Consider the following 25849-nt stretch of genomic DNA (forward strand, 5'->3'; position numbering starts at 1 on the left):
CTCAACTTTATCTTTTTTTTATAATTCAAGATAATATCTAAATACTAAATATATGTTTGATAAAACCGTACATAATGCTTTTATAAATTTGTTTTTTAATTACAAAAGTACTAAAAAGATTTTCTTTTAATTTTAATATTGGCATATACAACTATAAAAAAGACAACTAAAAAAACTAATTTGGTAAAAAACTATTTTCAAAATTACATTTTAGAAACCAAGTTAAATTAACTATAACAAAAACAGATCAATTTTTTACTGTAAATTACACTATGCAATCCATAATAAAAGAGGGTGATGCTTTTTTTTTGTTTTTTATCTTTTTATTTTTTTTACTTTTTTTATTTTTTAATTATTTGTTTTTGTTTGATTTAATTTGTTAATATTATTTTATTTATTTATTTATCATACTCATATAATATAAATTTTAAATTTAACAGATTAACCTAGTCGATTCGGTGAGAGCCAAGATACCATTTTGTTATGGATTTTTTTTTCCTCACAATTTAGTCTGTTTTTTTCATTTGATTTAGTACGATAATATTAAATTTTGCCAAGAATAAACTTAGCTCTTCTGCGTCCTTAGCTCTTCTGCTGGGAGTAAACTACACAAGTCATGAAATATCTTTCTCTAATAAAACTTCGCCAGACTAAGACTTCATTTTTCTCTTTATATACAGTGCATTTTATAATTTCTATTGCTAGCCATTACTGAAATAGAAGAGAAGTGATTTTTTGATACTCAAGAAACTGAAGAAAGTGACTGAAGCGGTGCCATGTGGAGGCTTAAGATTGCAGAGGGTGGCAATGATCCATACATATACAGCACAAATAACTTTTTGGGGAGGCAAATATGGGAGTTTGATCCTGATGCTGGCACCCTTGAAGAGCGAGCTGAGGTTGAAGAGGCTCGCCAAAATTTCTGGAGAAACCGCACCGAGGTCAAGCCCAGCTCCGATCTCCTTTGGAAATTCCAGGTATATAAACACACATACAAATTCACAGCATATGTTTTCTTATATATATGTTTCTATGTTTTGCTATTTCCAGAAATAGGACACATGGAGAGTGTTCAAATAATCTGATGAGAAATTTTAGTACATCATTAATTACCTTTTTAGTCACTTACTTTTATTTAATAAATGCAGTTTCTAAGGGAGAAAAAATTCAAGCAAAGAATTCCTCAAGTCAAGATTGAGGACGGTGAAGAGATTTCCTATGAAAAAACAACAAGTGCTTTGAGGAGGAGTGTTCATTTGTTTTCAGCCTTGCAGGCTAGCGATGGCCATTGGTGTGCTGAAAATTCTGGCCCAATGTTCTATTTCCCTCCCCTGGTTATTCCTCTCAATCCCTGCCATCATTTTACCTAGCAAAAAATATTAGCCAGAAGTTTCATCACCACCTAGAATTGGCAACATAGCATTTTTCTGGTGATCATTTGGCTACAAAAGCAGCTAGAACTGTGTTTTTTCCCGTAAAGAAATCGAAGCATGTTACACAAACGAAACTATATTAGGCACTGAGATGGGATGATTGCGACTCGCATGCCATCCATAAGTAACTAATAATATTTAAATAAATACTTAATAAATTGATGTCAACAAAAATGAAATAAAATCAGTATACTAAATTATGAAAGAAATTGGGAGACCATTCGGCAAAGACTTTTTGACTTTTGGGCAAGTACCTTTGGATTTTTGTAACATTTTTTTTTTAAATCTTCAAGCTTTCTGTAGCTAGTATGATTTTACTATACCTCTGCGATGTTATTGTAATTTACCCTTGCTGAATTTAAGACAGGCTTTCAAGCGCAAGTAATCCCACTCTTGAAACCCTTCTGACAGGTTCAAATGCTTGATCGTATAGATTTCTTGCCTTGATTTAACTTGATTGAAAGAGTTGAAATCTGAAAAGATGTTATTTGAATTTTTTCATTTCATATGATTTATAGCTTGATCTGAAGAACTGGTGATCAGAACGTAAAAAAAAAACAAAATCTTGTATGCTTCAGGCCATGTTGCTGTTTAACTCTGCTTTCACGAGTAGCATCAGAAAGAATATGGAAGCCTGTTTACTCAGTTGTCACAAATCTGCAAACTATAATTCAGATATTTTGTGCGTTCAGTTTCTAACGGAAACCTTTTTTCCCCCTCAATGCAGGTTTTTTCTCTGTATATTACAGGACATCTTAATGCTATCTTCTCTGCAGAGCATAAAAAAGAAATCCTACGTTACATATACTGTCATCAGGTAGAGTATGCTTGTTAATTACAGGAATGACAAAAGGAATAGCTTTATCAAAGTAATTTTGATTTTTTTCTCTCTTTTTCGTCTTGGCTTTAAGGATTTACCAGTATCAGATTGCTAATGTGCTGCATCTTATCTTGTAGAATGAAGATGGTGGGTGGGGATTGCACATAGAGGGTCACAGCACCATGTTCTGCACAGTCCTGAACTACATCTGTATGCGAATGCTTGGAGAAGGACGTGATGGTGGCAAAGACAAAGCATGTGAAAGAGCAAGGAAGTGGATTCTTGATCATGGTAGTGCAATTGCCATAAGCTCTTGGGGAAAGACTTGGCTTGCGGTACAACATATGATTCAATTTAATTTCATACTGTTAAACTAGTTATTGGTTGCTGGTTGGTATCATTAGTAGAATGTTTTCTGTCTAGTAAAAAAACGAAAGAAATCTTTATCTATATGATTCTTGTCATGTTGCTTCTATATGTTAATTTTGTTTCTAATTGTTTGATTTTCCTGTGTTGTAGATACTTGGTGTGTATGAGTGGGCTGGGTGCAATCCAATGCCCCCAGAATTTTGGTTCTTGCCATCTACATCTCCCATTCATCCAGGTTTGCATTTTGTTTTATGAAGTTGCTGCAGCATGAAACTTATATATAAACATTATGAAATCCTTCAATAATTTTAGCATATGATTGATGGAAATTGCAAATACTCGAGCTAGTGCTTAATTTATCATTACGGATTTTCTTTGAGAGTTGCCAACTTCATAGTTTCTAGAATTCTGTCCTTAACTTGAATTTAGTTGCTTGTGTAAAGCCTGCTTTTAGCTCTGCCATTCCAATCATGCATTTCATAAATGCAGGAAATTTGCTGGGCTACTGTCGGCTCACTTACTTGCCTATGGCATACTTGTACGGGAAGAGGTTTGTTGGTCCAATCACACCTCTCATCTTACAAATTAGGGAAGAAATCTACAAGGAACCTTATGAGAAACTCAACTGGGGGAGAGTCCGCCATTTATGTGCAAAGGTCAGTTGACTTTTAGCAGCTGATCTTCAGAAAATGATCTGAAAACATTTAATTGTCTTCAAAATCTGTTTTACTTCTTCAGGAGGATAACTATTATCCACATACTTCGATACAAATATTGTTTTGGGATGCTATTTATACTTTTGGCGAGCCCCTTCTTACTCGGTGGCCCTTCAACAAATTGAGAGAGAAGGCTCTCAAAATAACAATGGATCACATCCATTATGAAGATGAGAGCAGTAGATACATTACCATAGGATGTATCGAAAAGGTAACACACTTGCAGAGCAATCGCAAAAAAGAAAACCAGTACAGTAAAATATTTGCCTATTACACATGTTCTTTAATTTTTGGACATTTGTACCACTGAACTGGAACAGCCATTAGATATGCTGGTTTGCTGGGTTGAAGATCCCAAAGGGGATTATTTTAGGAGGCACCTTGCTAGGATCAAGGATTATGTGTGGCTTGGTGAAGATGGAATAAAGATGCAGGTCGGTAAACTTCTATCATAATAATGGTACCTAAACGGTTCACGTCGTCTTTCCATTCACTCATCTATGCTATCAACAAAAACATGAAGAATTCTCATAAACTCGAGTTTATGCTTATTTAGTCATAGACTTTAGATTTGCAAACCAGAAGTAAGAGATGGCGATGGAGTATGATTTTTTCCTTTTCATATTCATTTTAGAGTTTTGGCAGTCAAGTGTGGGATACCAGTCTTGCCCTTCAAGCTTTGATTGCCAGCAACCTCTCAGATGAAACAGGACCTGCACTTAAGGAGGGGCATAGCTTCATAAAGAACTCTCAGGTTTCCAAATTTCATATCCTGAAATTGTTTCTTCCTCTCACGCGTGTTTCTTGTATTTAGTTATGTTTTGGCATGCTGCTTTTCTCATCCAACATCAAATCTTGAAGGTCACTGAGAATCCTCCCGGAGACTTCAGAAGGATGTTTCGCCATATCTCTAAAGGATCGTGGACTTTCTCTGACAAAGATCATGGCTGGCAAGTGTCTGATTGCACTGCAGAAAGCATGAAGGTATGTTCTAGTTTTCTGCTGTAAGCAATACTATAACAAGTTGAGCTTTTTCCTTGAACATTTACCATCGCAACATACTTTGTGATTCGCATGTTCTGCAGTGTTGCCTTCTTTTTTCAACAATGCCTCCGGAAATCGTAGGTGAAAAAATGGAACCTCAGAAGCTTTTTGATTCTGTTAACATTTTACTGTCTCTTCAGGTGAGGATTAGTTGCATTCAAATGGTGACCTTTGTGTACCTAAAACTCATCATCATTCCTTGGTATTTCCTTGGATTTGCTCCTTTCTAGAACACGGTATTCACGAAGTAACATTCAGCTCGATTTTATGCAGAGTAAAAATGGTGGGGTATCTGCTTGGGAGCCAGCAGGATCTGGATTATGGCTGGAGGTAAGTTCTTCAAGTCATCGAACTAAACTCGAAATGTTAAGCTTAAATTCTGTATGTTTTCCTTCAAGACTTGACTTGGAATATGGTATTTCAACTGTGACGTCTCTGCTGTTCAATTAGTGGCTCAATCCTGTGGAGTTCCTAGAGGATCTTGTAGTTGAGCATGAGTAAGATTCTTGAACCATTTTACTTCAAATAGTTAAGCAATATTATTTATTGAGCACCTCCATTAGGAATGTCGAAAAACCTGTTGAAGACTAATAAAACAGCGATCCAGGTATGTTGAATGCACATCATCGACAATACAGGCATTGGTCCTATTTAAGAAGCTATACCCTGGGCACAGGACAAAAGAGATCCAAAATTCCATCATAAATGGTGTCAAGTTCATTGAAGAGTTGCAGAAGCCTGATGGCTCATGGTATGATCGATTTAAAAGAGCTGCTACATTCTTTTAAAGGCTGATGTACAGTTTGCAGAAAATTGTCAGGGAAATGACTAAATATAGCAAGAATTACTACAGGTATGGAAACTGGGGAATATGCTTTATCTATGGTACATGGTTTGCTCTAGGAGGGCTAGCAGCTGCTGGAAAGACTTACTCCAATTGCCTGGCTGTTCGTAAAGGAGTTGATTTTCTACTTGGATCACAGAGAGATGATGGTGGATGGGGCGAGAGTTACCTTTCATGCCCTAAGAAGGTAATACCATTTTAAAGATTTCTAAAGAACCCATTTATGCAATAACATTTTGGGTGCGTGGACCTTCTCATTCCATCTCCCATGGTATCAATGGGATCTCCTCCTTCAACTTTCTAAAGCTAAGAAAGTATACTGGTGCATGTTGACGCAGGAATATGTACCTCTAGAGGGTAACCACTCAAATCTGGTGCAAACTGCAATGGCTATGATGGGTTTAATTCATGGTGGTCAGGTCAGTTTAATTAATTTATAATTTAAAGATTAATAGTCTATCTCTTCCTATATATATTGTAATGCACTTGTGCTTCTTTTGCCACCAAAATCGAAGATTTGAAGTTCCTTTTCTAATAGGCGGACAGAGACCCTGCACCCCTTCATCGTGCTGCCAAGTTATTGATTAATTCTCAAACAGAACTTGGTGATTTTCCCCAGCAGGTAATTGACTTATTTCTGTGCACACAAAGAATAAATCATGAGAAAAAAAAAACAGAGAGAGAGAGAAGAAGAAGAGAAGCTGCATGCCGTTTAAGAAAATCCTTGAAATAATCACTCATAAAAGAAGATTTATGGTGAGATTTTCGGGGAATAAGAGACAAAGAATTGTTGTTTGTCAATTATCATCCCCTTAGATTGTATGTTTTAGCTCGTTATATCCCACGTTTACCAACGATTGAATAATAATACTGCTTCTTCGTGACAGGAAATCGGAGGAGTTTTTATGAGGAATTGCATGTTACATTATTCTGCGTATAGGAGTATCTTCCCCATTTGGGCTCTAGCAGAGTATCGCCGGCATGTTGCCTCGCCAACCAAAAATATTTGAACCAAGATAGGGAAAAAATGGAAAATACTTGATGGAAATAAAACTGCAAAATAAGTAAATAAATAGATCTTTCGGGAAAAAAAATCAAGCAAGAAGGATCATACATTGTTCAGGGGATGTTTATAAATTTTTTATGATTTTTGTATGTTTGTTTTTTATAAAATATTTACTTGATGATTAGTTAAAATAAAATAGTTTATAGTTAATATTTAAACTTAATTTATTTTCTTTATATATTGTATACATATTAATCTATTCAAAATATTTCAACCACAATTATTATCATCTTTCTATTATTACCTCTGTGGCACGTCGGAAAATCTCGCGCGGTGTCCTCCTGGTCCTGGCAATTTTCTCTCTGTTATTGGAATTGATTTTGTTGGAAGTCGCCACCTAGTATTTAATTGAGGGTTACTAGGAAACCCGGATATACTGGTCTTGTCAGAGATTCACGGGTAAGGGACTGGTTGTGGCTAGGAAAGGTATTAGCACCCCTAACACACCCTACCTGAGGTAAGCTACTTCGTGGCTGTGATGTGTTAAAGAAATTTTAAAAATTTTATCTTTTTATCGGAATTTAGAAATACAACTTCCGTACAAGTTTGTACTTCTACCTCGTGATCCAATCAAAATATTAAATCATTCTTTATTCTTTTGCCGTCTCATTATAAAAAGATTCCTGAATTAAAAACAAACATGCATTTTTCATATTTTTTTTTGTTTTTTTTCTTTTGTTTTTGCTTTTTTGTTTTTTTGCTTTTTCTTTTTTACATCCACAATACAAATTATAATATTCAAAAATAAATAAAAATTACATCAAATAATTCAAACTTTACAAAACAGTCCTCAAAACTCTAGGAATTGCAAAGGAAGTGCTTTAGGAACTGCAGATATTCGTGCAGGAACGCTGGCAGCGCGTGTTCCAACGCGCCATCGTTCCTGGCGGCGCGTGGCTTCACGCGCCGCCGCTGATGCCGGAAACGGGCGGATCTGTCCTGCTTTCTCCTTCTCTGCCCTTCCCTGCCGGAAGTGAGGGACACCACTACCTGCAAAACAATCAAAACGCAACACAACAGTTGATTTTAGTTTTCATTTCCTTTGTTTTTTCAAATCTTCTTCGGTTTCTTCCTTTTTTAAAATCTGTCCCGTTTCTCTGCCTCCTCCGCAGATCGGTCATCTTCTTCTTCTTTCGGTGGCAGATTCGCCGTGGAGGACCCAACGTCGTGGGTGAGGAGGCGGCGTCGCTGTTATGGGAAAGAGGCGCCGCTGCAAGGCTGGCGGAGTTTGCTGCTGGAGGCCGGTCTGCGGGTTAGGGGATCGCCTTCTTCTCCTCTGTTTCGGGTGGCAGATCGGGTCTGTGAGAGAGGAGTTGTTGCTGGGTCGTTGTTGCTGGGTCGTTGATGACGGGTGGAAGAGATGACCGGTCTTGGCTGGTCTGCGGCCGTTGCTGTTGAAGGAACCGAAGGTGAAGAAGATGCTGCTACTGCTGGGGGGAGGAGCTGGAGACGACGCCGCTGTGACGAGCTCTGTTGGAGGGAGACGGTGCTGCTGCACGGGGAGTGGCCGGTCTCTGTTTTTGGAGGAGAAGACGGGTTGTTTGAGCTGTAATGGCCAGCTTGGCCGTGTATGGGGAAGGGAGATGTTGGATGTGCTCTGGCTGTCAAGAGGGAGAAGGAAAATGAAGGCTTGTGCAGGGAAGGGAGTCCGGCTGGAAGAGGTGCAGCGGCTGTGTGGAGAGGAGGAAGCAACCGGAAATTAAAAAAAGAGAGGGGGGCGGCGGCTGCAGGAAGAAGAAGATTAAGTTTTTTAGGGTTAGGTTCTTTTTTTTTTTTTTTTGTTGTCAAGAATGACCCCCCTTGCTTAGCTGAAATTGTAGGCTATTTATAGGCAAAATATTTTTTTCGGGCTTCAAAATTGGTCCCTCAAGTTTTGTGTTTGGCCCCCTAATTTCAATCAATTCACTTGGTAAAAATTAAATTTGATCTCTTAAAATTCCGATCTTTTCAATTAAGTCCAAATTAAGCTCCCAAACTTAATTTTTCACCAATTAAGTCCTCCAATTAATTTGACCCGCTTAAAGTATAATTAAGTCCTTGAACTTAATTAACTCCTTCAATTGGACCTAAATTAATTCTTAAACATAATTAAAATTTAATTTGGCCCATGATTAAATCAAATTGGCCCATTAAAAATTTAATTATGTCATTCGACTTAATTTTTATGCAAATTCGTCCAATAATCATTTAATCTGACCTTTGAATTTGCATTTTTTATTTTTGGGCATAATAGGGTACAATTAGGCCTTGAAATTCCTCCGAAAATTGCATATTGATTTTTGCCTATTTTTGCAGTCTTTCTTGATCAGCTTTCTCCACATCGTCAGCCTTTATTTTATTTTATTTTATTTTGAAAGAAAAGTGAATTTTGGGGAATCATCCAAAATTGGATGATGACAACCTCGTCACCATAATCTACACCACCACCTTTATCATCACATCATCCCATTACTCCACCGTTACCTACACTCTTAACTCATCATCACAGTATATATTAGGAGCTTTACTGCTGCTATATCTTTTTATATATATAGTAAACATTGTAAATTTTATACAAACAAACGAGTCTATGAAAATATAATCTTTTATGTTAGGATACTGACATGCAAACCCAACAAGATAAAAGGCAAAGAATAGGATAAAATGAGAAATTAGACACACAAGAATTTATGTGGTTTACCCAATTTAGCTACGTCCACGAGCAAGTATAGAAGGATTTTACTAAGTAATGTGGGAATTACAATTTCGCTCTATTAATAGGAGAACAACTGAAATCTCTCTATTACTAGGATAAAACACCTCACTTACTATTTCACAAATACCTCACAACTTTGTGGGATTACTCTCCTTCACTCTCTCTTCTTGCTCTATTGTTTCTCTCTTTTTGGTGTGATCAATATGGCAAGGATGCACTGCCTATTTATAGGCAAACATCCTTGCCTTTGTCTTGTAAAAGACAAGAGCAAGGCAAGTGGCACCAATTGGTGCTGCAAGTGGCACCGAATTAGTGCCCATTTTGTTGACTTAGCCGCACCAATTGGTGCCAGCTAGCTTCACATTCTCCCACTTGAAGACTTTGATGATTTAATCAAGTCTTCACACTTGATCATTTGTGATTCTTCTATCCTTTCTATACTTGTCATCTTTATGCTGCTTACATTTCTGCTAAGCCATAAGAGAATCTGCACCATATATACTTGTCAGTGTTGACTGGTTTGTTCAAAGCATCTGCTGGGTTTTCCTTTGTGTTAACCTTCTGAAAATCTACACTTCCATCTTCCACCACTTCGCGAACAAAGTGATACTAAACATTTATGTGTTTTGTTCTTGAATGAAACGCGGGATTCCTTGCAATATGCAAGGCATTCTGACTATCATAATACAAAGGAATCTTCTCTTATTTGTGCCCGAGCTCTTCCATAAGTTTCTTCATCCATATTGCTTCTTTACAAGCTTGTGTAACTGTCATGTACTCATCTTCTGTTGTGGATAACGCTACAACATTCTGAAGTTTAGAGACCCAGATCACAGCTCCTCCTGCAATTATGAACACATAGCCTGTAGTGGATTTTCTTTTCTCAAGGTCGCCAATAAAATCTGAATCAACATAACCTCTAACAGTAAATTCTGATCCTCCATAACATAATGCGGCATCTGAGGTACCCTTGATGTATCTCAAGATCCAATTAATAGTATTCCAATGCTCTCTACCAGGATTTTCCATGTATCGACTAGCTGCTCCCACTGCTTGTGCAATGTCTGGTCTTGTACATATCATGGAAAACATTAAACTTCCCACTGCTGATGCATACGGTACTCGAGACATCTCCATCCTCTCTGCTTCATTGCTAGGAGACATACTTGAGGATAATTTGAAGTTAACTGGAAGTGGGGTGGAAATTGGCTTACAATCTTACATGTTGAAGCGTCGCAAGATCTTTTTCAAATAATTCTTCTAAGAAAGCCAAATCTTCCTCTTACTTCTGTCTCGGTGAATTTGCATCCCTAGAATCTTGTTAGCTGGTCCCAAGTCCTTCATATCAAACTCCCTAGCCAACTGTGCCTTCAATTCTTGGACTCGATCTTTGTTGGGGCCTATTACCAACATGTCATCCACGTACAACAACAGAATGATGAAAACATCATTCTCTTCAAACCTCTTGTAATACGTACAATGGTCTGAACTGAGTCTGTTGTACCCAAGGCTAATTATGAAGGAATCAAATCTCTTGTACCAACACCTCGGCGCCTGTTTGAGACCGTATAGAGATTTGTTTAACCTGCAAACCAAGTTCTCCTTGCCTGTTTCAGCAAAACCCTCTGGTTGGAGCATATAAATTTCTTCTTCAAGTTCTCCATGAAGAAATGCAGTTTTCACATCTAACTGCTCTAAGTGAAGATCAAATATAGCACACATTGCCAAGACTACTCTGATTGTAGTAAGTCATACCATCGGAGAAAATATCTCATTGAAGTCTATTTCTTCTTTCTGAGCATATCATTTCACCACCAATCTTGCACGATACCGCTCCACTTGATCATTGTCATCACGCTTTATCTTGTAAACCCATTTGTTACCAATGGCCTTTCTTCCTTGTGGTAGCGGAACAAGATCCCAAGTGTTATTCTTATACAGAGCTTCAATCTCCTCTTGCATTACTGTCATCCACATAGATACATCTGTGCTTTTGATAGCCTCATGGAAAGTTGATGGCTCTCCATCCTCTGTTAGAAGACAGTATGCAATGTTGCTCTCAATAACATATTCTGAGTGCCAAGCCGGTGGTCTTCTTTCATGAGTTGACCGTTGAACTTCAGGAGTTTCAGACTCTATTTGTTCTTATTCTTCATGCTCTGGTGCAGCTTTAGAAGAAGTACGATTCTAAGTATTTTCCATCGGGACTTCTGTAGTCTCCTTTAAAATGCTATTATTTTCTTCCATTTGCATTTTATCTTCTGTAAATATAACATCTCTGCTGATGACTACCTTGTGGGCAGTGGGATCCCACAATCGATATCCCTTCACTCCATCAGCATATCCCAAGAATACACATTTTCTGGATTTTAAATCCAGCTTACTAACTTCTTATGTATTGTACATCACGTACACGAGACTTCTAAATATATGCAATCGAGAATAATCAGCTAGTTTTCCAGTCCACATCTCCATCGGTGTCTTCAGCGCAATTGCAGTTGATGGAGATCGATTTATCACATAACAGGCGGTATTGACTGCTTCTGCCCATAATGACTTTCCTAGACCTGCAGCCTTCAACATTGCTCTTGTTCTTTCTAGTAGAGTTCTGTTCATTCGCTCTACCACTCCATTTTGCTGTGAAGTGTATGCCGTTGTGAACTGCCTTTTGATAGCTTCATGTTGACAAAAGTTATCAAATTCATCACTGGTATATTCTCCTCCATTGTCAGTCCTCAAACACTTGATCTTCTTTTCAGATTCAAGTTCCACCTGCGCTTTGAAAGTTTTAAAGACTGCAAGCACATCTACTTTCCTTCTAATTGGATACACCCAACATCTCTTGGAGAAGTCATCTATGAATGATACAAAGTATCTTGCTCCTCCCAAGGATACAACCGGTGCTTGCCAAACATCAGAGTGAATCAAGTCTAAGATGCATTTGCTCTTAGTTGTTGATGTGCAAAACTTCAACCTGTGCTGTTTACTTGTAACACAGTGCTCACAAAAAGGTAAAGTAACCTTTGTAAGCCTAGGGAGTAACTTCTTATCAGAGAGAACCTTTAAACCTTTCTCTGACATGTGGCCTAGTTTTTGATGCCACATCATCGTCTTCTCTTCTGCAAGACTGGCTGATGCGATTGATGTTTTTGCCCCATGATGTGTTTCTCCCATTAATACAAACATGTTTGCAACTATCTTTCTTGCCTTTAAGACCACCAACGCTCCTTTGACAATTTTCATAATTACATTGTCTGTTCGGATCTTACAGCCAAGACTATCAAATTGTCCTACAGATAAAAGATTCTTCTTCAAGTCTTTCACATGTCGCACTCCTGAAATAGTACAAATTAGGCCACCATACATCTTCAATTTGATGGTGTCAATGCTAGCAATCTCTAAAGCATGATTATCACCCATGAACACTGAACCTTCAGAGATGGGTTCATATGTATGGAACCAATCTCAATTAGGAGTCATATGCCATGTTGCTCTTGAATCTATTAGCCAGACCTCAGTGAGCTCTTCTCTATCTGTAGAGACTGTCGTTGCTTCACTATATAAAACCTCTCCGTCTTCTAAGGTGCTTGCAACACATCCTTGAGGTTTTGATGACTCTGCAGTATTCTCTATACCCTTTTTAAACCAACAATCCTTTTTGAAGTGCCCTTTTCTGCCACAGTTGTAGCATTTCATAATCTTCTTACTTCTTGATTTGGACCTCCTTTGCCTTTGACTCCCACTAGAGTCACGCTCCGTTGGTCTCCCTCTTGACACCAATAATGCCTCTGCTTGGTTTGAACTATTTCTGTCTCCTTTATTTTTACGCCTATTTTTTTCTTCCAAGATGACGGCTGCAACATCATCAAAGACTAAATAGTCTGTGAGGATATTATTGGTCAAGTTGATAATGAGCTGATCATACGAATTTGGAAGACTTTGAAGTAGAAGCTCTGCACGTTCACTTTCCTCTATTTGTTGACCCAACGTAGTGAGTTGTGAAAATAGAGTTCTTATTGTGTTGATGTGGTCAGTCAACGCCGTGGTTTCTGCCATTCGAAGGGTATAGAGTCTCCGTTTTAAGAAAATCTTATTGTGCAAAGTCTTGGACTCATATAGCTTTGTTAAAGTCTCCCATATCTCCTTAGTTGTTTTCTTCTCCGCCACACTTGATAATACTTCATCGGCTAATGCTAAGTGTATGTTAGCAATAGCATTGCCATCCATCTCATTCCATTTTGCATTATCAGTGATCTCCGTGGGCCGATCCCCAATTGCTGCTAAACAATTGTCTTTCCTTAAGATTGCCTTGATTCTCATTTTCTAGAGTGAGAAATTGCTCCCATTGAACCTTTCAATCTCATACTTTACTGCCATTTTATTCACCGTGATCTATTCAGCTATTATCGTTTCACAGATCTGTAACGTATATAGAAATAGTATCGTGTGAATAATACTTCACTAAGTAAGTTCCCAGGAAAGATTGGAGGGGTCACAAACGGTCCCACTTAAAACCCAATCTCCTTAGACAGAACTTTCTAGACTGTATTTAATCACCACACTGACTTTCTATATATGCCAACAGTAACATATGTGAATAGTACCGTATGGATGAATAGTACTGTATAGGTGAATAGTGTCGTAGACGTGAATAGTAACCGTATACACGAATAACTTTTGTGTATTAACAACACCAACCAGAAGGCTCTGATACCACTGTTAAGATACTGGCATACAAACCCAACAAGATAAAAGGCAAAGAATATGATAAAATGAGAAATTAGACACACAAGAATTTACGTGGTTCACCCAAGTTGGCTACGTCCACAAGCAAGTATAGAAGGATTTTACTAAGTAATGTGGGAATTACAACCTCTCTCTACTAATAGGAGAACAACTGAAATCTCTCTATTACTAGGAGAAAACACCTCACTTACTATCTCATAAATACCTCACAACTTTGTGGGATTACTCTCCTTCACTCTCTCTTCTTGCTCTCTTGTTTCTCTCTTTTTGGTGTGATCAATATGGCAAGGATGCACTCCCTATTTATAGGCAAGCATCCTTGCCTTTGTCTTGTAAAAGACAAGAGCAAGGCAAGTGGCACCGAATTGGTGCCCATTTTGTTGATTTAGCCGCACCAATTGGTGCCAGCTAGCTTCATATTTTACTTATTACTAACATTGAATGAACAAAAATATTTTTTTTGTGATAATCATATTAATCAGTGTCTATTTTGTTGACTTAGCTGCACCAATTGGTGCCCTCCTTTTTAGTGTATTTTCTGTTTGTGTTAATTTTTTATTTAAGTTTTAATTAAGACATTTCTTTTCTTAATTGATGACCATTCAATTAAACAAAAAGTAGATTTCTAAAGACAAGGTTATTAAATCTATAAAGAATATGACCTAAGTTATGGATTAAATGAATTAATCTAGTTGAACCTAAGTCTATACAAAACATTGTCGCTCATTTTTTTTTTATAAAGAAAAGGTTGGATTGATATTGTTCTAATTTAAAATAAAAACTGAGTTTGACCTAATTGACATAGTTAACTTAGCCATATCTTAGGACCCGAGTCCATCCAAAATATCATCATATTAATATTTATAAGAAAATTAAAATGACGACATCTATAAATTTTTCGGTGAAGCCTGGTTTTGGGCATATAAGAAACAAGTTTGGTCAAGGGGCCTCTAAGTTGACCTACACTATTTAAAAAGATAATTTTTTTTTAATCAGACATATGTCTTGTTTATTTTTATTTTAAAATGTTAAAGATTTTTTTATTAACGTGGGTATCTGAGATAATTTACGCGCACCTCGACTAATCTCATGGACTCTGAAATTAATGACCATGTAAGCCTCTAGTGATCCTGAGGTTTGTGGGACTCGAACTGGTAACCTCTAAAGAGTAACCTAAAACCTGACCAGTTGAGTTAAGATTTTAAAGATTATTTTTTATTTTAGTGGTGGTCATTGCTTTTGATTTTTATTAAATGAATGACATCAACGACATTTTTTGTGTGTGTGTACATGTTATGGATATTAATGAGAGAATGAGGTGTTAAAGTAGCAAGTTATTTTAGATTCACAATCAAAAAAGAAAAAAAAAAGTGAAGCTTATTATATATGTGTATAAAGAAAATTTCTATCGCCTTTGGAAGTTGAAGGCCTTGATAGCGGCGGCAAATAGGAAAGCAAAGAGGACTGTCCAGCCAAGAACCGCGGCTGCAACTACTCCGAGAAAATCATGGTCGAATCCGAAATAGTCCTTCACAAATTGTTTCACTGTTTGAGTTTCGGTGAGGTCTTTCTGTATATCTCCAAACTGGGATACAAGCAATCCATACAAGGACCATGATACTGGACAAGCCCAATAGTACCATCTCCACCATATAGGTATGCTCTGTTACAGACCGAAGCACAAAAATGAATCACAAAATTATTCCACAAGGAAACCCGACACTACGGAGATTTTGAATTTGAAATGATAAGATAGCGAACACTTACGGGCCGAGGAACTATAAAACCTGAGAATAGGTTCCATATTCCGTAAAATGCAGAGGAAACTATGGCAGCGATGTGGTGGTTTGGAGTTATTGCAACAGCCATCATTCCGTAGAAGGTGAAGTATAATAATGTGAAGTACATAAAGAATAGGTACCAGAAGAACTTCGCAACTGTCCATTCAAATCCAATCATCGCATAAACTATAAAGCCATAGGCTGAAGCTTGAACAAAAACATATGGAAGCTCGATCAGGACCTGCAACACAAGATGGAAGTTTGGTAAAGAAAACATGCATAACATTCTACTTGACGCCAAGTGAAGTCTCTGTAACGCCTGATGAATTGTGTTACCTGTGCAAAGGCATAGGGCAAAGCTGAATACATTCCAGCAGCTCTTTCCCTGTAGAAGACAGTTCTTTCAACAGCCACCACTGGCTGGACGGATGATGCGTTTTGGACACCAATGAAGAAAACAGCTGCATACATCGAACCCATTGCATTCAAAAGATCTTGGGTACAATTCCTACAGTTTGTGAGAGAAATTAGATCAGCACGTTGAGGCAAACCACCAAAGTCTGAACTTTTAAATTGTTTCAAAGAACCCCGATGTGGCTTACAATTTGGATCCAAGGTCCCAGAACATTGTCCCAAACATCAAGGCTATAAAGGTTGTGAAAAGAAATCTCACGGCAGTGTATGGTGGATTCCTCCAATATGACCAATGTTGCTTCCATAAGCAAGCCATACATTGTGTGAAAAATGATGTTGGGTACTTCGTAGGGAAACAAAGGTCTGTGGAGCGAGGAGCAGGTGTGCTTAATTCCGCAATGAGTGCTTTGGTTCTCCTGAATTATGTCACACACCATCCACAAATTTTAGACAAATTCTTCACCAAATTCTTAATTAGCATATTTTTCAGTTTGTACCACTTAGCCAAGTACTTTATCTGACCTGAACAGATCTGAATTCTTGTAAATGTTAGAAAAATCAACCTCCAAAGCCATTTCTTGTGCTGAACTAGAAATTTCCAGCATCCAAGTTGCTGGATTATAACCATCTCTAATTTTACCGACTCCTTCAATTGCCTTCACAAATAGAAAGGTATATGACTTAGTCGATGGTTAGTCTGAGTATAGGTCTGAACATACAACTGTTTGTGTTATTTGATAATTAATCACGTCAAACATACCTCAAAATATTTTATTAGATGGGTAGAATGGCGACCCAGAGGCCCCACATATATCTCTTGTCCTCCTCGTTTCATCAGGAATAGCTACATGCCATTTTAAATAATGCAGACTGTTATGGTGATAAAATCATGGCGAAGTTCTGATAGAGATAATTTGCTAACATTTCTTACCTCATCAAAAGCTTCAAATATGTCAATACTAGGCTGATGGATGGTGCATACAACTGTTCTTCCTGTGTCCACAGTGTTCCTAACTGTTCTCATCACAATGGCAGCGGCTCTAGCATCTAGCCCTGAAGTTGGCTCATCCATGAATATGATAGAAGGGTTTGCAACTAGCTCAACTGCAATGGTTAGCCGCTTGCGCTGCTCAGTGGACAAACCATTCACACCAGGCAACCCCACTAATGCATGGCGCAATGGATTCAACTCCACAAGATCCATGACTTCCTCAATGAACATCTGGAAGCAATTTTGGCAAAGCATAGGTTAATTGGTCGTGTCTGGCTGAATTGAATTGAATTGAAGCTTTCAAGCACCATCACTACAAATATCAACTTCACCAGTACCCTTCTTAGCTATATAGAAAAGGTTCAGTGATCTTGATCACAGGATAAAATATAAAATGGAAATGCCTGTTCAACTAGGGAATGCTGATTAAGTGATTGAACTTGATCAGATGACAAGCAAGCCAAAAAGGAAACAAGAAAGATATAAAGAAAAGTTCACAGAACCCCGACATGCACAACGATTCCCAGATGCCTAAAACATGTTTAAGGCAGAGAGCGCCTACCTTTCTGCTTTCAGAGTCAACTTCAGGGGGTAGACGAAGCCAAGCTGAGTAGAGTAAGGATTCATAGACGGTAACTTGTGGAGAGTGAATATCAGTTTGCTCACAGTATCCAGCAATTCTAGCAAAAGTTTCTTGCTTCTTTGGGTACCCTGAAATCTTGATGTCTCCCTCAATATATCCACCAGTTTTCCTACCAGCTAAAACATCCATCAAAGTTGTTTTTCCAGCACCACTAACACCCATCAAAGCTGTAAGGACACCGGGCCTGAAAGCACCACTCACACCTTTCAAAAGCACCAATCTATCTTTCTCAACACCTTGAACTTTCATTTCCTGAAAATTTCAATACCAATATGATCAGTTTTGTCATGTTCTGTGAATCATATCGCATCAAAGTGAGATATAATCGTACTTTACAAAACTTTGATACCTGTGGCATGTCAACGGAGTAAATAACGTCATCGAATGTGATGGAATGCGGTTCAAATGGAAGAACCATTCCTTTCTTCCTGTTACTGCTGAACTCTCCAATAGCCTCTGAACTACTTCTGCTAATTCCAACTCCACCCTCTGTTGAGAAATTGAAATTATATTGGTAATTAGTAACCAATAGCTTAAAAAATGGAGGACAAACACACTTAATTAATGGAGTTCTTTTACCTGTGTTAGTTCTGTGACTACTTGCATGGTTCGATAACTGAATAGCTCGTTCGGTGTTGCGGGCAGATTCATCACTTTCGGGCTCTTCAGATATAACAGCCTGAGGCTTATCAAATGCTGCCAACATGATTTGCAGCAAATTAAAATAAGATCCAACTTTCAAGAGGTGTGAATTTGAGAAGTTAACGACACTTACCATTGAGGAAAGTGAGAGCCAATACGAAGCAAAGATTGAATAGTAGTATGAATCCTACTGTCGCCCCTATTCCTATCCAATACCAATATGCTTCTGTAAAGAACCCTCGACTCTTCAAAACTTGGATTCCTAGTGGTTCTGTGGAGCCTGCAGGAATCTGTGATTCGAAAAATAACTTCAGATACCAGTTGATTATTGAGAGCCGAAGGCACAAATATACAGACGGTGAGTTAAAGAAACCATACATGACTCCAACTATTTCCAAGGAACTCATTCACCACTATTGCGTTCTGCCCGTACATCAATGGTGAAATCCAGTAACCCCATATCCACCATTTCTTTATTTGCTCTGTTCCATTAAACAAAAAACATAGAAGATGAATTCCTCCAGGTACAATAGTACACTCATCATACCTCTTGACAAGACGAAGCCACCCAATGCAAAAATTGCAAGGAGCACAAATGACCCGAAGGTGTTGGCAACAATCATGTTCCTTCCAGCTGCGGCAATAAATCGAAATAGTGCAGATGCCATCTGGTTAATTAGCACAAGCACCAGGTACAGCTTAAAAAGCCTGCAAAAAATGAAAGAAAGAAACACAACCTTGTTATAACAGCTGGATCAGAATGGATTCTGGTACAAGTTTACAGAAAATTAAGAATTCTTATTTACCTCGCAATGTTTGGATCAAATCCGATTACATAATAGGTTATGAACACCCAAGTAGCAACTTCAACAAATGAAATGGGAATTTTCAGGATCCATGAAGGAATTGAATATGCTAATGGAGGAAAGAATAGGAGTTCCCTATGCTTGTAAAAAACAGGAAGCTTGGCGATGGTCGTAGATTGCTCTGCCGTACCATTAAACATGATCGCGGCCACAGTGAAGAACAAAGCACCAGTATAAATTCCACCATCCGTGACTGTATCTCGAGGCATATTGGTCCGGAAGAAGAGTGTCATTGAAATGATTGCCAATATTGTAAGCTGATATGAAGAGAAAAGGTGTCACGCTGTACGCAAAATTCGAAAGTGAAAGAAACTTAGATATTGTAATGACTGTCGATAATTACTTGGGATATCCTGAAGATGTAGACAAATGAGTTCCTCTTCATGAGCAAGTATTCTCTTGAGAAGTTAGCTTTAAGCAGATCCATCTTTCCAGCTCCATACTTTTTGTTTACCAATGCCGCTGGATGGTTCTTGGTCTTGTCAAATGGGATTGAAAGCTCCTCTATGATCCTTCGTCCCACGCTGAATGATTGAAATGCCTCAGCAAATTCGTTGACGGTGACAAACCTGTAAGGCTGATCTTTACGTGCCCAGTACTGCTCTTGATCTTTCCTTGATGTCACCTGCAATGAATTCATTCATTATGATAACACACAAGGCTCTTCTTATAGCCAATAGAAGATCATATTGTAACAAAGGCGCAAACACAACTGCCTTCTTTTTGCTTACTTCTTGCAAAAAGTCAGCCACGCCCTTTCTTTCAGGGCACTTGAAGCCCATATGTTCAAAAAATTCATGCACATCATCACGAGGCCCCTGGTACACAATATGGCCATCTGACAGAAGAATAATGTCATCAAAGAGATCATAAGTCTCCGGTGCTGGCTGGAGAAGTGAGATGACAGCGGTGCAATTGAGAATGTGAACGGTTTGCCTTAATGAGTTCACAATTTGGTAAGTTGTTGAGCTGTCCAAGCCAGTAGAAATCTCATCCATAAACAATGCCCTTGATGGCCCGACCAGCATTTCACCTATGATCCATTACTGTAGATTAGTAGAACGACAAAAAAAAAAAGTAATTGGTCCCTGATACTAGGATTGGACTAATGGAGAATGTTACCAGTTGTAACACGCTTCCTTTGCCCTCCAGAGATACCCCTTATCATTTCATCCCCTACCATGGTGTCTGCGCAGACTTCCAATCCTAATATCTGTAATTTTTAGAGAAGGCACAAAAAATTGAAGGGATATCATTTTCATGGTTTCTGAAGATTTTAATGATGCTAGAGTACTGCACACTGATACTACCTTTAAGACATAGTCGGTGATGATATTGGCCTCTTCAGCTTGTGTTGCTGCTGCCTGCAATATCAGAAACAGCTGAAATTTTAACTTCTTTTAACAATTCTAGTAAAAAATCAAGAGATTTAATAAATTGGTGAAGTAAAAAGAAGGGCCATTAAATACAGTTTAAATATCAAATGATAAGAACATTAATGGACTGAATAACGATGTTGTTTTATAAAAATGTTTCTGTGTCCTTTCCTTGTCATTTTTCAAACAATTATACAGAAAATAATAATACCTTTCCTCACCTTCATGAAGACATCAACATCAGGATCAGGCTTAATGTTGGCTTCTTTCTCTCTTCTGGACAACTCCGCCAACATGTCTGTCAAATGCCAAGATTTTCTCGAGTTATAGATCACCAGAGTAACTTATGATTCTGATGAAAATGCAAAGAGAGTTTAGTCCATTATTCTAACCATGCAAGTATCCAGCCCCTTGGCACCTGGCAGAGAACGCCAAAGTTTCCCTTACGGTCATTTCTCCTATGTGGAGATCATGTTGACTGATATAGGCTGCTGTTCTTTGTGGTACAAACTCATTCATCTCATGACCATTGTAAGTCACACGACCAGAAAGCTACACGAGAGAATTCATCTTTTCAAATTAAAACAGAAAATTAAAACCTAATCCTCATGGATTATACAAATTTACAAGAATATATCACAACCTTCAGACTAGGATCGAGTTTTCCAGCCAATGCCAACAACAGTGTGGTCTTCCCAGAACTTGGAGGACCCAAAAGCAAAGTCAATCTATAACATGTACATCAATAACACAAGAATTAAGAATCGGCTACTAATAATTGAAGGAATTTGTAAGCAAACAGATTTTAGATCATGATCATCTTACCTTGATGGTTTGACGATTCCGCCAACATCCTTTAGGATGGTGAATGGTTTCTTTCTATTTGGAAGCATATGAAGAGAAATCAATGAACCCTTCAAAATTGATAGAAAGGTGATTAGTTGACAAGAAAAGCATGACCAAATAAAAAAGAAGTATCATGTTTCATTAGCAATAACTGATGTTGAATGTTTGCTAATGTCGTTACCTCTATTATATTAAATATGAACTTAGCAAATGAAGGCAAAGCACTACGTCCTACATAAGCTTCAGCTCCAATATTTAGATGCTCGTACCGAACCTCAATTGTTGGAAACTGAATTCCAACCCTGAAACACCAAAAATTACAGAAAAATCAAGAGCTTCAACAGACAAAACAGAGTTCCTCTGTATTCCAAGCAAAAGGAGGGAGAACAAAATCCATCTTTTCTTTTTAGATCAATCCCTTGCCAAGTTATGTCATAAAAGTACAGGTTTCCATCTAAGAGCTTGATTCCTTTCTAACATTTTCTCTGCAAACTAAACAAAGTAAATGCACATACCAAAGGAGAAACACGGAGAATATTTTACCTTTCAATACGACTATTGAGTTTCCACAAGAACTTCTCATTATCCTCGTCTGCAGCTTTGACCAGCCTTTCCAGCAGCTGTTTTCTCTCTTGGACTCCAAGGTTTTCAATATCTACCTCACTAATTACACCTCTTGATGCACTCATCAATATACCTTTCCTTAAACGATCATAAGTGGGTAGTTTCTCAAGTGCTGCCCATTTTATAGCCTCTTCATCATCTTCTTCTCTTGAAGATATAGAAAATGCTTCCACCGTAGTGTTTCTCCATACCGAAGAACCTGATATTAGCTTTATAAATATCAGCACTCTCCATTGATGATGGATCAGTACACTTAAACAACAAAAACAAAACAAACCCCAGAATTTGTTTCCTCTTTCTTGGTTATGGAACTTGAATCAAAGAAATCTTAACAGACAGCTAAAATGAATCAAACCCAGATTTTGTTTACTTGATAAGGGAAACAAAAGGGAATTGGAGCGTGCATGAAAAATGAGTTCGAAATGTGAGGATATATATTATAGTAATACATAAGTACACTACTGGTGGCTCTTCATGTGAGCACTCAAACTTGTTCGCCTTTCTATCAAGAGGAGAAAACGAGGGGGAAAAAACAGAGGGAAAATTGTTGAAGCTGCAGTTGCTTCCTATTGTTTGATCATGTTAACGAGGGTGTAGTATTTATTTTCAATCTAGTAGAAAAATATTTTACCTTTCAAAGTCTATCATGCTATTCATAGCATTATTCAGCGAGTGCTCAGCGTATTTCAGTAAATGAGAACAAGATAAGATATCATGGACTTGTACTAGATTTTAATAACAGTAATAGAAATTTCCACATTACAGAGATGTTCATAACGGTGCAGTATCACAAAGGATATTACTATCAGATTCAGGACTAAGAGGCCTGTACTTGAGAGAGCTTGTTCATGAGTTAATATATGGAAACCTCTCCTAACGCAATCTCCACTATAAACGTGAGAGAAAGTAAGGAATGTAATTTAACAGCGACATCATTTCCTAGAATTCTATTCTAACACTAATTTACAAGTTCCCACAAAAAATGAAGCAGTGTGTATAGGTTTCTGGTGAGAAGAAGGCAAAGTCCAAGAAAATCAAAGGAGTAGATATATAGACCAGTGATCGATCCTCTAGATGGTTATATGCTAATGAAGTTTTATGATCGGTCCAAGAAGTTCTATAATAGTATTAACACAAAAAAAGGTTTTGTATTATGAAGAAGATTTAATAAGAAAAGAGTTTTCTATGCGTTTTTATTGTAATAGAGTTTAGTTTCAAGAAAACCATCCCACGACACCAAATGGAACTACAGTACATTAATTGTTGTTCTTCGTGCGTGGGAGACAGGGAAGATATTATATGTCCCACATGCAATAATGCAAAATGAAGAGTTATGAAAGATGACTTTTTTCAACAAAAAAAAAAAAACATCAAGATTACAAAATTTTTTATAAAAAAATCAAAATCATAATTCATAATAATCTAACTATAAAATTTTTATTTTATATTATTCAAATTAATAATTATTGTGAAAAAAGTTATATTACTAAGAAAATCTTTATATTAGATTTATAATAAAAATTAAATTCATGATACTAATAAACTATGAAAATATATAAAAAAATAAATTTAATCTTTTACATTGCAAAAAAGTGCTTGCATCTAAAAATATATATTATATATGTCCTTTTTTTATTTAAAAAACAATAGGAAAATTATGAGGAATTTCTAAAATGTGTTCTTCAAAATAAGAGCAAATTTAGAAAACTAGTTTTTCTACTTTTGGAAGGAGAAATATTGTATTTGAACATTGAGTTTTTTGTTTTCCTTTTTCTTACTCCAATTTTCAAAAATAGAAAAATATTCTATTTTTTAACTATCTCTTGTTTTTTTTATATTTATTTAAGGAGAATTTCTCTACCATATTTGTTTGCTAGAAAGTCACATTTCCGTATCATATCCATTATATATGTCATATGCAACATCGCGACCAGTAATATCGTAAAAATAGTAAAATTAAAAGTAGGGGCTGCTATCTAATTTTACAATAACTAAAAATTCTAACTGATCTTAGTCAAAATTCTAGATAAGGGGTTGATTATGTAATAAAAAAAGATATAATCATCTTATTCATCATATCTAGGGTAAGTTGAATTGTTGTTTGTTTGTTGTGCTAACCTATTTTGACAAAAGATAGGTATTGGATTTGACATAAACATGTATTTTTCAATTTAAATATTTGTTAATCAACCATCAATGATATGAGACGAGAATTAGTCATCTAATCCTGATTTGGACTCTCAACTTAGGTGACAAACAATATGCTATAATGAAAAAAAAAAACTATAATAATCACCTAAAAACACGAATGTATGCCCACTAATTTTATTATCTAGTAGTCAACATTCAAATATAGAAATCAATAACGGGTAGCCTAATTTTGGGTTGAATTCTCAAAAAAAAAACCAATTGATACCATATGCCACAATGAAAAAAATATATCATAACAATCATCTAGAAACACGAATGTATGATCACCAATTTTATTATTTTTATTATTTGATAATCAACATTCAAAAATAAAAATCAATAAGAGATAACCTAATTTTGAGTTGAGTTCTCAAATAAAAAACAATTGATATATTGTTATTAAACACAAGTCTTAACACAACTCCACAAATATATCCACACATAAAAAAAAAAAATTCACTCACATATTACAAATAATTCAATACAAAGCAATGAATATAAACAAATATAATCTACCAAAAAAAAAAAATTCACACCTCACAAATTACTCAAAACAAAATAAATAACAATAATATTCAACAATGCATTTAAAAATTTAAAAACCACCATGTATAACGCAAATAATTCTAAAAACAAGTAAATCACACATTAGGGGTTAAAATTAACCTTTAGAAGTCATTGAAGTCGGCTGGAACTTGACTGGAAGGTCGAAACGAGGTGAAACAGTGCTAAAAAAATAAAACAGTGGTGGCGCGTGTACAAAACATGTGGTGGAACTATAGGTGTTATGGAATGGTTTTCTCACTCGCAAGCGTGCCGGGGGGCGTGAACTCTATCCACAGGTTGCCCCTCCTCTCCTTCTTGCTTTCTAACCGGTGATGGATGTCACTACTGCTCACGGTGGGAGATCAGTGGCTGCAAAGTTTGGTTTGTCTTCTCCTCTTTTCTGCAACAATTTTTAGGATTGTTTTTTTTTTTTAATATTAATTTTTTTTTATTTTGTTAGCTAGGTTTTTCTTTGCAAGAATCTCCTCCTTCATTCTTTATGCGTGTCCCCTTTCTCTTTGTGGTGTTCTCTTCTTTATTTATATTTCCCAGGATCGTTTGCAAAACATGAAAAACTAAATTGTAAAAATAATATTAGGTAATTATATTGTTTCTTTCTTGATTATAGATTCTAATTAATTAAGTTTCCTTTTCTTAATGAGTAGATTAATTAAGTTTCCTTTTCTTAATGAGTAGGATATCTATCGATAGTTTTCTAATTTTGCTTGATCCTGCAATTTATTTAATTTTTCTTTTTTTGCATAATCGCCCATTAATAAAGTATTACAAGTAATAATCTTTGTTTGCATAATCGCCCATTAATCATTTTTCTTGGCCATTTTATCAAAATATATAATAATGTTGTAATTGTTACAGAGTAATATAAATCATATTTTATAACTTTACCTAATAGTTTAAGTTATTGAATTGAAATGGTTCTTTAACATGCTATCAAAACCTTGATGATCGAGTGGTCACGATTTCAAATCTCACCGTCTCTATTTATTTGATAAAAATCAAGCATAAATTAATATGAATCTATACAAATTTCAAGTTTAAAACACTTTCATTTAAAAGAATTTGTTAGAAAATAATATAATAATCTTAAATCTTTCTTTTTATTTCAAAACATTACAGGTTTTTAGCTGTTAAAGTTTTGGAATTTTAACAGGTAATCATTTTGGAAACCGTTCTGGT

The 25849-nt window shown here is 36.6% G+C and overlaps 1 protein-coding gene and 1 pseudogene across 2 annotated transcripts; one reads left to right on the top strand and one right to left on the bottom strand.

The window, feature by feature from the left end:
• Nucleotides 1-563: 563 nt before the first annotated feature.
• LOC133680900 (lupeol synthase-like) lies at nt 564-6455 on the top strand. Of its 2 annotated transcripts, none has more exons than XR_009836400.1 (18): nt 564-977; nt 1149-1334; nt 2161-2250; nt 2391-2588; nt 2773-2857; nt 3112-3278; nt 3361-3549; nt 3659-3772; nt 3973-4092; nt 4200-4322; nt 4424-4522; nt 4656-4712; nt 4833-4879; nt 4990-5133; nt 5236-5413; nt 5565-5645; nt 5742-5848; nt 6114-6229. XR_009836400.1 is itself a non-coding variant. In XM_062103926.1 (18 exons), the coding sequence occupies exons 1-18, from the start codon at nt 777-779 to the stop codon at nt 6234-6236; spliced, it is 2286 nt and encodes a 761-aa protein (XP_061959910.1). In that variant the 5' UTR covers nt 565-776; the 3' UTR covers nt 6237-6455. The 2 variants fall into 2 exon arrangements, 1 of the variants encoding a protein (XP_061959910.1); XM_062103926.1 differs by having other exon boundaries at nt 565-977; nt 5765-5848; nt 6114-6455.
• An 8636-nt stretch (nt 6456-15091) lies between these two features.
• LOC133680906 (pleiotropic drug resistance protein 1-like) lies at nt 15092-22150 on the bottom strand (annotated as a pseudogene).
• Between the last annotated feature and the right edge of the window lie 3699 nt (nt 22151-25849).

The sequence above is a fragment of the Populus nigra genome, chromosome 1 (assembly GCF_951802175.1).
Source record: "Populus nigra chromosome 1, ddPopNigr1.1, whole genome shotgun sequence".
In the NCBI taxonomy this organism is placed as follows: Eukaryota; Viridiplantae; Streptophyta; class Magnoliopsida; order Malpighiales; family Salicaceae; genus Populus; species Populus nigra.